At 37.7% G+C, this 15,235-nt stretch overlaps 1 protein-coding gene across 1 annotated transcript; it reads right to left on the reverse strand.

Annotated features, from left to right (window-relative positions):
• Positions 1-12,285: 12,285 nt before the first annotated feature.
• LOC143578101 (uncharacterized) lies at positions 12,286-13,080 on the reverse strand. Its single transcript, XM_077061766.1, has one exon. The coding sequence runs from the start codon at positions 13,078-13,080 to the stop codon at positions 12,286-12,288; it is 795 nt and encodes a 264-aa protein (XP_076917881.1).
• Positions 13,081-15,235: the final 2,155 nt, after the last annotated feature.

Raw genomic sequence — 15,235 nt, forward strand, 5'->3', positions numbered from 1 at the left:
CAATTGAGTAACCATTGATGTAGTGAAATCATTCCAAGTGAGGAAGTCTGAACTCCGAAGCAACCATTAAACCACCAAAATGGTTTGTCATCAAAGGATTCAATGAAATAGGGAAACCTCTCGTCGTCATAAATCGCGCAAAAAGGAAAATATTGTTCAGCTTGAGAAATCCATAGAGCAAAATTAGATCCATTGAAACGAGGTAGTGGATGTTCCCAAAAGTGTTATTCCAAAACCATTTAGGCTAAGTCTCAATGAAAGCACAATTGTTATGGTTTATTCGAGACAACCGTCAATCTCCCAAAAACACAAGAAAAGAAGAAAAAATAGACCAAAAAATAATAATTATTTCATGATGAGATTGTTGACTACTTGGCTTATGTTAGAAGCGACCTAACATAGATTCTGGATTTGCCTATTGAAATCACTCTGAATTTGGTGGAAAGTGGCTGGACATTTCATTCGGTCATCCATGCAACTTAAAGAGTAAGATGTTTATTTATGACAATCATAGCATGCATTTAGCTATAGCCATACCTTAATTGTTCTATATTGTTATATGTATTACCACAGCTTTTAAGCCCTGCATACACAGTTACACACCCCTTTGATGTAACACCCCGGCCTCTCGTACCATCAATATTGTCCGCTTTACCCCTGATGGGTTGCCCATCCGAAAACTCACAGCTTTGTTTTTGGTTGCCCAGGTAGAGACTTCCCAGGTGGTCACCCATTCTAGTACTGCTTCCACCTAAGCACGGTTAACCGTGGAGTTTTCATGTACTCCACAACCTACTAAGCCCAAAACGCGTTGGTGATGTTAAGAGGCAAGACATTACTTATGAACCAAGGATCTCTCTTGTCCATGGCCGATGTGGAATAGCCTAAGAGTGAGACGATGTTTTGTTTGCCAAGGGTGTTACAGTGGGCATGCAACAGCTAAATATAAACTACAAAATGGTAATTTGATGGTTAGTAAAGATGCCAATCAAATTTACAACAATACAAATAGCTCGTTGGCGCCGACACCATTAAAAGGTGCAACAAGGCGGCCGGTATCACGCCCCTTGTGGTGACCCGCTAACATTAACCCAAATAAAACCAAAAGACTCGAATGGTGGCCACTGTGGTGCAACATTGAGTCCACCCCGAATTCCAGTGTACGACTCGAGTGGAGACCGCCATGGCGATGTCTTTCCGTCCTTGAGGACAAAGGCGTTTTCAAGGGGTCGGAATTGATACGATCCTAATATATTAATAAGTATATTATTATTACTATTATTTAAGTTTATCTTTTATTTAGTTTCCTTATTATAATCAAATTATGTTTCCTTAGTGTTTATCTTTTTCTAGTTTTATGTCTTTATATTCCTATATAATGTAATCTCGTTTAAGAAAAAGAATAAGAAAGAATTATTATTTTTGGGTCTATTTACCCTTCTTCTCTTATGTTCTTGAAAGATTGACGGTTGTCTAGAATAAATCGTAACATAACCATATTTACTATAAACCCAAACAAGTTCATTGCTCATGTAGTTATCATCTTGATTGGCCAGTAATGAGGAAATTTTTTGTTTGTTGGCATGTTCAAAGTATATCTCAATTTTAAGCCTCGGCTATCAATTTTGGTCCACATATATATGAAGAAAAATAAAGACATAAAACTAGAAAAAGATAAACAATAAGAAAACATAATTTGACTATAATAAGAAATTAAATAAAATATAAATTTAAATAATGACTTATTTGAGATGGTCAATCTTTCGATACACTCGTAGAGTGAGTTAGGCTCCAAGAACATGAAAGAAGAAAAGAAACCAAACTTGAGACATTTTTTATGATTATTTTTCTTGTTTTTTTTCAAACAATAATTATAACTTATAGAAAAATCAAAGATATAAAAATAGGAAAAGATAAACAATAAGGAAACACAAGTAAAGTATAATAAATAAAATAAACAAAATATAAACTTAATTAATATAAGATCATCTTTTGGATTTAAGTAAGACTACATTAACCGTGACAAAAACATAAAAAGGAAACATGTGGTGGGGAAAATTCTTGTGTCTCTCATATGCATGACGGTGTTACCTATTTGACACGATACGGAGACCAAGCATGTACTCAAAAGTTGTATGAAATATTCAAGTGGAAGTTATAATTAACAGGAAAATGTGTGGACGGAAGTAACATCGGAAACTTCTGGTACATTTGACGAAGTCAAAGCTAGACCAAAGTATATTATTATTACGTACTAATTTCAGAAAAATTAAATTCAATTAGGTATTTAAATATGGGATATTGGTTTTTAATACTCGTAATTTTCTCTCATTGGTTGATAACACTCTTAACTTTTGATTTGTCATCCACCACTCCCAAATTTCACCTTATTTTCATGTATCACTCCCCGTCTAACAGAACACTAACCTCGTTAATGTTTTGGACTAAAAATGTCATCCAAATTAGTTGAGGGGGTGAAAAAGAAAATTAAATTGTTAAACATATGCCAAAATTTGCTTCCATCAACCCTTGATCAAGCATCATCACTCCATCCTCATCAACTACTATCACCACTACACCTCTGATTCATCAACACCAACCCACCTGTAACATCTTTCCTCCCTTCTTTCCTCCAAAATGCATGCACTTCATCTTAGATTAACAAGTAAATGATGTCAATTTAGAAATTATTGTACTTCAAATTAGAAAAGGGGTTTAATAAATTGCAGAACGACGGTGAAATTGGGGTTCTTTCTAGGGTTATAACAAATTGCAGAGGATAGAGTTTCAGACAGAGGTCGGGTAATAGATTGTTGTCGTCCGTTACTTCCACGTTGTCAGTGCTGTTTTGTATATTTCTAATCTGTTCCAAAGTCCTCCTTTGGCTTTCGAACATGACCTCCTTCATTGTCGTCCAATGAACTGTCGGTCTGACGGCGATGAGGTGGAGGAACCCTGGTCGCCGACAACCTCTTCTTCGTTTGCATCCACCCCCAATGTTGTACTTGTACAATTACCACCGTCCCTGCCTTGTCACTGTATTGAGAGTTCGTCGAAGAACAGCAGACCAGATCGTCGTCGGAAAATATGACAGACCATCTCTCTCACTCTCAAAAACTTTCTGTCTCTATGATTGACAATCTCTCTCTGGTAGCTTATATGGGTATGAGATTTATATGTTAAATTAAATTTCTTATTTACCCCCTCAACTAATTTGAATGACATTTTAGTCCAAAACATTAACGAGGTTAGTGTTTATTTAGATGGAGAGTAGTACGGGAAAATAAGATGAAAATTGGAAGTGATGAGTGAGAAATCAAAAGTCGGAAGTGCTATCAACCAATGATTGAAAGTTAGGAGTTTTAAAAACTAATATCTCTTTAAACATTTTTTATTAGAGCAAATCACATATACCGTCTATATATGTGGATATACATGTTATTTGGAACAAATATGCCTAACTGTAGTGAGTCAAAGTTACGTGTAATTTTGATTGCACATGATAAAAAGTTTCACAATTTTATTATGTTTGAAAATATCTAGGGCCTAAAGGACAAATCCACATCTCCATCTTAACATAACATTGTTTTCCATTTGTCAAATTCTAGGTGAAAGGAGATAGAAAGAATTTATCCTTTGAAATCCAGTCCTATCTATCTGGCATATTTTTCCAGTATTGTGTATGATATGAGAAAAAGCTTTTGGTGTCCAATTTTAGTTGTGTAAATCAGGGATGTCTCAAACACTGATATTAATTTACAAATGATTTAGTAAACGGGAGTAATGAAATTGGAGGTTTAAGGCCTCATACAAGTTGATTATCGCAACACTAGAAAGAATAAAATTTTGTTTGACTTTAGAATTTAAATTGATCGATGGGCCGTAATACATTGCATGGAGCGTTGATCATAAGGGTTGGCTAGCTGGCTTCATGAAGTGTGGCTGGCAATCGAATTCTGGTCAAACAATTTATAATAACCCATGTATAATGTCTGTATAGTTAGAAGGTTCTGGTCCTGCAATAGATTAAACTTCTAGTATTCGTTATAAACATTTTTGGGGCTGTTTGGTAGCCTCTTAACAGTCATTAAGAGACTACATTTTAATGGCTCATAGTCTCTTAATGGTTAAGAGGTAGTCTTAAGTCTGCATGGTTAAGAGGTAACCATTAAAAGGTAGGGGTTGTTCAGTTATTCAGATGTAAGCCTCTTAACCATTCAGACTTAAGACTACCTTTTAACCATTAAGGTTACGGGCCATTAAGAGATAGCCTCTTAATGACTTTTAAGAGGCTACCAAAGTTATGGTTTAAATAATAATAATAATAGGGGGATATTTTGTAAAGTTTTATGCAATAAATCCACTTTGGGCGACTTTTGACCCATTTTGGTGTTTTCTAAAATAAATTATAGCTAAAACCAAGTTTTATCGGAAAAAAAAATGATGTACCTGTTGATGTTTTGGCGTGCAAAATACATTATTTTCCATTGTGTGCCTCGGAGGGATGCTGTTAATTTGTTAAGTGTATTCATACGCATTTATGCTGCATACAAATTACACAGTTAATAACAATAATAGTATCAATAACTGATAGGGTAATGTGATCTGTCGAGTATGTGAGGCCTGGTGGAGGTTTCAAAGTGCTCAACTCATACTGCCCCAATGAGGTATGCATGTTTTTCATACACAGTTTTAAACCAAGAGTACACCTTGGTAATGGTGGGCATTGAGTGCAATTGTTGAAAAACTCACTAAAGTCTTGAACACTAGGCGCACCCATCAAGTCAAACAAGTGGTAATTAGTTTTACCTTCAACCTTTGAAACCTTGAAAGAACATGAATAGAAAAGGATTTTGATGAATTGGGTTGTAAACTATCCTTGAAAAGATTAGTAATATTGAATCAATTAAATTGTTATGTGATTTGGTACACGAAGGAATGGATTCATATGAGAATGAAAATCAACTAGATGTATACAAATAAATTTATAATGCACACAAGGTGTTTGATAAAATGCACAATGAAAAATTACATACAGTTGAAAGATTTTAATGCTGTTGGTGCAATGAACTGTGATTACTAGATGAAGGGAATGAAATTTAAATGTTTAGCTTGACTCTGTCAAAGGGGGATAATGTAATGGAACACGAGTACCAGTATGATTTGCGCTACCAATATATGATTTTGCACATCAGCATAAGTTACGTCCAAATCAAATTAAATGCTCATTAGTTTTGTAATGCTTAATGAATCAGATAAATAAACAGAAACAAGGTTTCTAGATTCGGTAATGCAATTTAAAATGTTTTTCAAATTGTCTATGTGGATGCGTATATGAATGATAATTAGTGTAATTGCTGCTACCGCAATATGTTGATCATTGAAATTTTAATGAAGTTGGAGTGGGGGTATAAAGATTACTAAAAGTTATAAATCTGGAGGTAAATACTGAGTTTTCAATAGGATCGTTTGCCATTCAAAAGGGGGTGGCGACACAGTTTGTTGCCTGCTTACCCACCTCTCTATTGTAATTGGATCCTTTTAATTAAAAATATATATATATAAAAAAAAAATACTGAGTTAGAATAGCATGAATAGTTTTGTTTATTTCAAAAGTCAAAACAAGTCCAATCTAAACAGCAGTCAAGACAACCATTTTCTAAATCAGCCCATTTTTGAACCGTGCCCATTGTGACCCGAACACGTCCTAAACATATTGCTAGGTATAGTTTTCACCAAATATATGAGAAATAGTGGAATAACAGAGGGCATGTTGGTTAGGCTTATATTATTCTTTAGATCATTATGAATGGGTGAATTACTCATCGTGATATTCCATAACAAGCTTTTATGTTCGCATTATGTTATAAATGTATTATGTATGTTTGTTTATCATCACGCACTGCTTTGGAAATTTACTTTCAGTATCGTAGCAATGTTCTGCCTGCAACGCTTATATTAAACTTATTTGAGTCCCGTGTACTACCCATGTAATGCATGAATATACAATTTTTAATAAATAGTCATTATACAATTAACAAGAAAGCCTAACATACACTGCGTCTACTGATAGAACTTGACCCTGTTGCTCTTGGCTTCTCCATGGACTAACAGGTCCAGCTGGTTTGTCCTAGCTGTTTAGATTCATAACTTAAACTTAATAATCAAATTAACTAGGGAATTTTATATGTTGAAGCATTGTTGTAAGTGGATTTCAGACAATAGCATTCTAGATTTATTAGTAATGCTAGATCTTACAGCATGCCCTCATGGTACAAATTGTACATGAACTTAACCTTGCTCTTTTAATTGGTTTTATGTGTTAGGTATCGAAGCGCACACACACACACGAACAGAAATCAAAGGACAAAGAAACACGAGAGATTGACATGGTTCGGTTACAGTGTGTAACCTACGTCCACGGGGGCAACTAGGGTTTATTATTTAGTGATAATGATTTATAGATACAAGAGATCTATTTATAGGATAGCTAATTAGGGGTTAACCCTTTGCTAATCTTGCTAAACAAGAAACCTAACAAACTGGGCTTTGGCAATTAGAGCTGGCCAGGCCCGTTTCTGTCTTTTTCTCTAATTCTCAGCTAACCCATTATGGGCTGGGCTGAAGACAACATATCTCCAACAATCTCCCACTTGGTGTCTTTGGACCTCGAACTGCACCATCTCTTCCGTACTTCTGTAAAATGAAGAATCCCCTTTATTCTTCAATTTTCCCTAGTTACCCCCACTCTCCTCAACTATTCCTGGAGACCAGCTGAAGCTATGCATAGCTTCATCTTATCTAGCACCACAGACTTGGTTAACATATCTGCTGGATTCTTAGCACCTGGGATATTCTTCAAACTGATTGTTCCATCTCTAATCAATTCTCTCACAAAGTGATACTTTCTCCCAATGTGCTTCGTCTTGCTATGATAGATAGGATTCTTAGCAAGCTTCACTGCACTCTCGTTGTCACAATAAATCGAGTAATCAGGCTGATGTTTTCCTAATTCTTCGAGAAAAGTCTTCAACCAAACTAGTTCTTTGCTCGCTTCTGCAACAGCCATATACTCGGCCTTTGTTGTTGATAGAGCCACACTTTTCTGAAGTCTTGAAGTCCAGCTCACTGCTGTGCCTCCCACTGTAAAAACATACCCTGTAGTGCTTTTGTATGTCTCTCTGCAACCTCCCAAATCTGCATCAGTATAACCTCTGAGCATAGTATCTTTACCCTTAAAACACAACCCCATATTTTGGGTACCCTTCAAGTATCTGAGTATCTACTTGATAGCTTCCCAATGTTCTTTACCAGGATTTGACATAAATTGACTGACTACCCCAACAGCATGAGCTATATCTGGTCGAGTGCACACCATAGCATACATGAGACTCCCAACCGCTGATGCATAAGGAACCTTAGCCATCTCTGATTTTTCTTCTTCAGATTTTGGTGATTGTTGTTTGGTAAGCTTCAAGTGACTTCCTAATGGAGTATTTCTAGTCTTAGTCTTCTCATCATTCATCTTGAATTTCTCTAACACTTTCCTTATGTACTTCTCTTGAGATAGTGTTAGTGAACCAACTCTTCTGTTTCGGGTAATACTCATCCCGAGTATCTGCTTGGCTGCACCTAAATTCTTCATCTCGAATTCTTTAGACATTTGTTTCTTCAACTTGCTAATCTCATTCATGTCAGACCCTGCTATCAGCATATCATCTGCATACAGAAGTAGAATGATGTAGGAGTTTTTGAAATTCTTTAGATAGCAACATTGGTCAGTTTCACAACTCTTGAAACCTATTCTCTCCATGAAGTCATCAAACTTCAAGTACCACTGTCTCGGTGCTTATTTCAGACCATACAAGCTCTTCTTCAGTTTACAAACCAAATTTTCTTTACCTTTTACTTGAAAACCCTCTGGTTGTTTCATGTAGATGTCTTCATCAAGATCTCCATGTAAGAAAGCTGTCTTGACATCTAGTTGCTCTAAATGTAAGTTCTCTGCTGCAACGATACCAAGAACCACCCTGATAGTAGTCATCTTCACAACTGGAGAGAAGATTTCACTGTAATCGACCCCCTCTTTCTTTTGAAACCCCTTAACCACTAAACGAGATTTATACCTCTTGGCTCCATAGTTCTGATCTTTGATCCTGTACACCCACTTATTCTGAAGAGCTTTCTTGTCTTGCGGAAGCTTGACAAGAACCCAAGTCTTGTTCTTGTCTAACGAGCCCATTTCTTCTTTCATTGCTTGCTCCCACTGGAACGATTATTTTACCTTAATTGCCTCAGAGTAGCAATCAGGCTCACCATTATCAGTTAAAAGAAGATAATTAACTAACGGACATGTACGACCGTAATTGAACCTGTCCGACTGTTTAGTAGCTCTGGTGGATCTCCTGACCCACTTGTCAGGTTGTTGTGGCTGTTGTGGAGGCTGATCTTCTTCAGACTCTGAACTCCCATTATCTGAAGACCCCACTAGTTCTTCTACTCCACCGTCATTATTATCAAACTCGGGATTTGAATCATCTTCAGGACCTGCTATAGTTTCTGTAACTGGTTCTTTTCCTTGACTTGTGGTTTCGAACTCAACCTCTTCGGTCTGAACCTCTGAGTTGATTGACATTCTGTCTTTGTACAGCTCTGCTTCATTGAATTCGGCGTGCTTGCTTCTGACTACCTTTCTGCTTTCAAAATCCCAAAGCCTATAGCCCATCTTTTCTGACCCGAAACCAATGAGTGTGTACTTCTTCGCTTTAGCATCTAACTTGTCACCTTCTGGATTAATGTCATAAGCACTGCACCCGAAAATTCTTAGGTGATCATACTTTACAACTTTACCCTTCCATTCTTCTTGAGGAATATTGAATCCCAACGGTACTGAGGGCCCACAGTTGATAAGATAAGATGCAGTGTTAACTGCATCAGCCCAGAACATCTTTGGGAACCCTGCATTCAATCTCATACTTCTGGCTCTCTCACATAATATTCTGTTCATCCTCTCTACAACCCCATTCTGTTGCGGAGTTCCTGGAACTGTGTTTATCATCTTGATCCCTCTTTCAGCACAATAATCAATAAATTCTTTGCTGATGTATTCTCCTCCGTTGTCGGACTTTAAGCACTTAACCTTCAAATCAGTTTCAAGTTCAACAGCAGATTTCCATTTCTTAAAAATACGAAAAACTTCAGATTTATGTTTAAGAAAGTAAACCCATACCTTGCGTGTTGAATCATCGATGAAGGTAACATAGTAGCGAGATCCTCCAATTGAAGCGATCGATGGCGGTCCTTATACATCGGAGTGAACTAGCTCTAATTTATGAGCTTTTGGTGCTCTACCTGTATTCGCAAAAGTTACCTTCTTTTTCTTGCCAAAGACGCACGGTTCACAAAACTCAGACTCGACCCTCTTCAACTCTAGAATCTTTCCCATGGCGATAAGCATTTTCAACCCCTTTTCACTCATGTGACCGAGTCGTTGATGCCATAACTTTGATTGACTCAGCCCACTAGTCACTACATTAACCCCTTCATCTGGTACTTCACTATATATAAAGTACCTCTTTTCTTACCTCTAGCAATCACCATACTACCTTTCACTACTTTCCATTGTCCTCTACCAAAGGTGACATCATATCCCTCATCATCAAGCTTACCAATGGATATCAACATCTTCCTTAAACCTGGAATGACCAGAACATCTTTCAAGGTCCAAATGGTTCCCAATGGAGTCTTTAAGTCTATGTCTCTCATTCCTGTTATATCAAGACACTGATTATTAGCCAAACGAACTTTACCAAAGTTACCTGTTCGTAGTTTCTTCATCATCTTCGTGCTAGAAATAGCATGAAAAGATGCTCCTGAATCCATAATCCAGTCTTCAACAGGATTCTCGACACAACATATAAGCGCATCATCTGAATCATCTGATGCTGATGTGGCAGCGTTCACCTCTTTCTTTTCTTTAGGTGGGTTGGTGCATTGACTTCTGAAGTGCCCGTTTTCTTCACAATTCCAGCAAACTATGTCTTTCCTTGGTTTTGCTGATCTTGACTTACTTCTTCGTTTAGACTTTGATCTTCCTCTGTTTCTTCCTCTTCCCTCTATACTGAGTAACGGACTTGTCTCTCCAGTGCTTCTTCTTCTCGAATCCTCACTTAGTATCAAATCACGAACCTTACTGAACGTGAGAGCTTCGGATCCAACTGACCCGGTAACTGCAGTGATTGTTCCTGACCAGCTGTCAGGTAATGAGGATAAAAGTAGGCACGCTTGTAGTTCATCATCTAACTTGAAATTAACGGAAGACAAACGAGACAAGTGAGAATTAAACATGTTAATATGAGCAGTAACTGAACTTCCCTCTTTCATGCGCGTGTTAACTAACTCCCGTATTAGGAACACTTTATTGGCAGCAGATGGCTTCTCGTACATGTTTGACAACGCTTCCATAATCCCACGCGATGTGGTTTGTTCTAGGATGTTGTATGCAACATTCATAAATAGAGTAAGCCGGATTGTTGACATAGCCTTCTTGTCAAGTGCTGTCCAAGCTGGTGTTATCGGTGTAGGAGGAGTCCCTAGAGCCGAATCCAAATCCTTTTGTACTAGCAAATCCGTGATTTGCATCTTCCACCATCCAAAATTTTGCCCATCAAATACCACAATTCAGGTCTTCCCGTCTACAGCCATTATTTTTGTTTTCTGGACAGAACAAAACCAACAGCAGCAACAGTTCGGTTCTCAAACTGATCAGCAGCAGCAGCTGTGTTCGGTTGGTCAGGGATGACTGTGGTCAACTGCAACAGATCTGGGTTGTCTTCCAGCAAAACCCTAGCAGTTGGCTAGGATCGTTTTTGGGTGGGTTACGGCTGGGTTGGTGTTCTTCGATGATCAAGAGCCGAGCTTGGCTCTGATACCAGTTGTTAGGTATCGAAGCACACACACACATGAACAGAAATCAAAGGACAAAGAAACACGAGAGATTGATGTGGTTCGGTTACAGTGTGTAACCTACTTCCACGGGGGAAACTAGGGTTTATTATTTAATGATAATGATTTACAGATACAAGAGATCTATTTATAGGATAGCTAATTAGGGTTTAACCCTTTGCTAATCTTGCTAAACAAGAAACCTAACAAACTGGGCTTTGGCAATTAGAGCTGGCCAGACCCGTTTCTGCCTTTTTCTCTAATTCTCAGCTAACCCATTATGGGCTGGCTGAAGACAACATATCTCCAACATTATGGTGTTGTTATAGGAACATCTGAAGCTTGCTGCATGCAGTGGTAACAGAGGAAAGATTCAAACAATTCTTGGCTTTGTTTTCATTTATATATGTAGTAGTGTTCAACATTCTGCTCATTCGCTCAGCTGGTCCTGTTGAATTCATTTATATATCAAGTGTGAGGCATGGTGGAAGAAAGTAGATGGTTCCAAAGTGTATCTTGTACGGAAATCCAACAAACCAGGGAGTCACTCAACTGAAGTTCTGACGAAGCGAATGTTTATACTCAGTTTTAAACTGAGAGTACACTTTGGTATGTATTTAGTACAAGTTTTGGAACACTGAATCTGAGACTAAGAATGTGTATGCTCCATGGGGTATGTCACGTTTATTTTTATCGATTTGTTTATACTCTATGTTTGAGAATCTTAGACAAAGAATGTATGTTTGAGCTTGTTGTTTGATATGTTTTCATTGCTGCAATACCTTAATATGCTATATATGTTTAAAGTTAGGCAGTATACCAATCAATATCTCTAGTTGTTTGCATTTTTTTAGTTTGTTATCAATGTGAGTAATTTTACATGCTTGAGTTTGTCCTGGCTCGTTTATTTATAATTAATTTATCTATCAACATATTCAGCACAAGATTACCAAAGAACCCCTTAGTCATTTATATTTATAACTTTAATTTCATATACTAATATAATATATGTTTCCTAATTAGTAGGCGTTGTCATGCATGCAAGCTTAATCAAATCCATAGATAAAGTTCAACTTGTGTTGTTTAATAATGAGCTCAAATTTAGAATCATTCTTGATCACTTTGTGGTTGTTTAAACTCGACTCTATTTAGTCTTTAGTGAGCTTGTTCTTGCAACTTAGTAGTGGCTTGCATTGCTTACACACCTCCATAGAAATTGCTTGATGATGTAGCAATAGAATTTAAAATAGCTAGGCACAAAAGGAGCAAACAACAAATGATCAATCTTTATTCAAATGAAAAGAAACTATGACAAATCTGTTGGAACAAACATGCATTGTCTCAAGGAGAAGGATGCACAAAACAATCACGCCACTTATCAATAAAGGGCAGTTCATCAGGTTTCAAGCTTGGGAGCTCACGATCTTGAAGGGCATTCATTATTTGAATAGTCTCACCCAGAAGTTGGGCTGCAGTTTGTACAGTCTCCTCCCTTTTCTCTATGACATTTGTGTGGCATTTCATTGCTATCACTTGGGGTAAGTTTGTGAGACAAGCAGACAAAATGTCAGAGATCATTAATGATAATTGCAGAAACAGATCCTCTTGGCTAACCTGGTTTATGTTGGCATTGTGAGAAGCTAGGATTGTTTGGGTGATCCGGTACATTGAGTCAGCAGAAACCAACTTGTGGAGTGAACTATTATCTGAGTCTTTCATATTCTTACTCTCCACGTTAGTGGCCTTGTTTTTCGCTGTATCTCTGAACCATTGAAGAATCTCTTTTGATGTATTAACTTGATGAGCAGGGTTGGGCAATTTGTTTCCAAGCCATGTGTGGTAAATATCAACTTCTTGCCACAACGTATTAGAAGCCTTTTGAATGATTTCATACTTGTCAGTAGCATTGAGCGTTTGTTCTACATGTTTGACATATGTAAGACCTTCACTTACACTTCTTAGCAACACATCAACTTTGTTGTTTTGTACGTCAGAAAGAGATATGGCGATGGCTGTCAAGGTCACTAGCGGTAAGCTCCAACAATCCGCATATTTTTCATTGGTTAAATGTGGGACTTGAGGCACGTCATACTTTCCAACTCCTTCAAAACCACTAGATTCTTCTAGAAGCTTCATAAGATTGTTAGGCTTCTGCTTTTCTTCTGCTTTTCAGCCTTTTGGATCACATGCTTTATAGATTTTGAAATGGTTTTCAGGGTTCTCTCAGCAATCTCCATATCATCTTGAAGTTGCAGAACAAACTGGCTAAGATCTTTATTGTGTTCTTGTTGATCAGGTCTTTCTACCAACACATTATTTGAGGCACAGAACATGACCTTTAACCACTTCCAGCAATGAAAACAACACAAGACACCAATTACAAAGAAAACTGGGATCATTGCTGCCATCTTGCATGCAACAACAACCGTTTTTTGAAATCCTATACAAAGACTCAAAATCAAAACCTTTAGATCCTGGATTACAATTTTGCATCTGCGACTACTGAATTTCAATGGCACACTACCCTGTTTCCAATCTGATAACTTCTGTGTACAGTAGCTCTCTACCTTAAAGACCCTTATATGGTTCCAAATCCATTTTATAGACACTTTAAAGCTTAAGCACGCAAAACTTCTTGAAATAGGTGCGATGGAACCCAGTATTACTCCAATAAATTGTGTTATTAAAATCACTAACACTGACCACTTATAATCTGACCCGTAGAGCTTCATATGCGTTGTGTGGAGCGTAGTAATAACATGTAGGACAGTGGTTGAAATACATATTACCCCGGAAGCAGAGGTTGTAGCAGAGCAAACTGTTGTAAATTGGGGGCTGCCAGTTCCCGCCATGATCCAATGGTTGCTCACATGTTGCTTTAGCTTCTCAACTGTTGGTTTTTGCAACTCTAGATCCTTCAAGTCTGTTACATGACATGCTTTGTATTTGGAATCTAATATTTGTTTTGACTTTAGAATCATTACATGTATGTATTATCAGCAACAAGAGTAACATAGCGACATAAATGCATGCTATAATCCCCCACTTACCACCTTGGATAGGGTGATAAAATCTATATGTCCCACGATAATAGTTGGAAACCATACAGGTTTGTACTTGGATACATACGTTCACAACCAAGGTGATTACTAGGACATCCATAGCTAAAATATTTGTGAGAAGCTCTTTACTGTCCATGTTTGCTAGAGAAGGCAATAAATTAGCCATCATTGTGGACATAAATGCCATGCTTCCCAGCTTTGCAGCCTTGTCCACGCCATACGGCATCGAGTTGTTTAGATCCATAGGTAGCTTCATTGCGGCAGCTATGACAGTAAGGGTAGCTGCATTGAGAGTAAAGTATTTACATGGGAACCATAGTCTTTTGTTTTTTAAACCATGTACTAGGTCAGCCACCATTGGTAGGATACAGAAAACAGAAGCTACTGCAATATAAACCCCAATCCACACCATTGGTTTACTGAACTTGTTTTGCATCTCTGCCGGAACTCTACCGTCCCGAAGAATGTCAGAAGTGTGCCGTCTTTTAGGTGCCACACCAGTTCTTCAATTTCGTTGAGTTCTTGCTGCGAGAAGGAATCCATAACTATGCTCCCTCCAAGGAATAGTAAGGAAAGGAAATGGTTATTCGAAACAAATCAAATCAAAGGGTGTATGAAGATTGTATGAATTATGCATGCTAAGATTGTCTTAAATAAACAAGTCAACTAAATGAAATTTCCAGCCACTTTCCACCAAATTCAATTAGGTGGGTGATAAGGTGTCAACTAACTCTATCACATTTATTAATTTTATTACGTCTTCATATATCTATGGACCAAGATTGACTGCGAAGGCTTTAAATCGACACTTGGAAGACGTTAACAAATAAAAGTATTTGTAAGTTTCTCAGAAGCAAGCTGGTGTTACCCATTTAACATGACATGATAATCAACCCATTTGACCAAGGATAAAGAAGAGGCTCCACCCAGTTAAAGATGCATGAAATATTAATGTGAACGCAATAATCGATCAACTAGAAAATTGTGGACATAATGACATCTGAAGTGTATTAAAAAAATTTCAATTACTTGCAAGAATTATCTTGAGAGATACATTTTTACTGAAACTTGTCATTTAATGCGGGCACACGAGTTTATGTTGATATATAAGGGGACCCGGGGTGGAGCGTGGTGAGCCACCGTCACGTGTGATGGCCTCACGCACACCGCCGCCGGTGTCCCATCACTGTGATGGGGGTGTGTGCATGATGGCTATCACGCTGTTTGGG

The sequence above is a fragment of the Bidens hawaiensis genome, unplaced genomic scaffold (assembly GCF_021521415.1).
Source record: "Bidens hawaiensis isolate Kalapana, Puna unplaced genomic scaffold, B.hawaiensis_p1.1 tig00029018_1, whole genome shotgun sequence".
NCBI classification, from domain to species: domain Eukaryota; kingdom Viridiplantae; phylum Streptophyta; class Magnoliopsida; order Asterales; family Asteraceae; genus Bidens; species Bidens hawaiensis.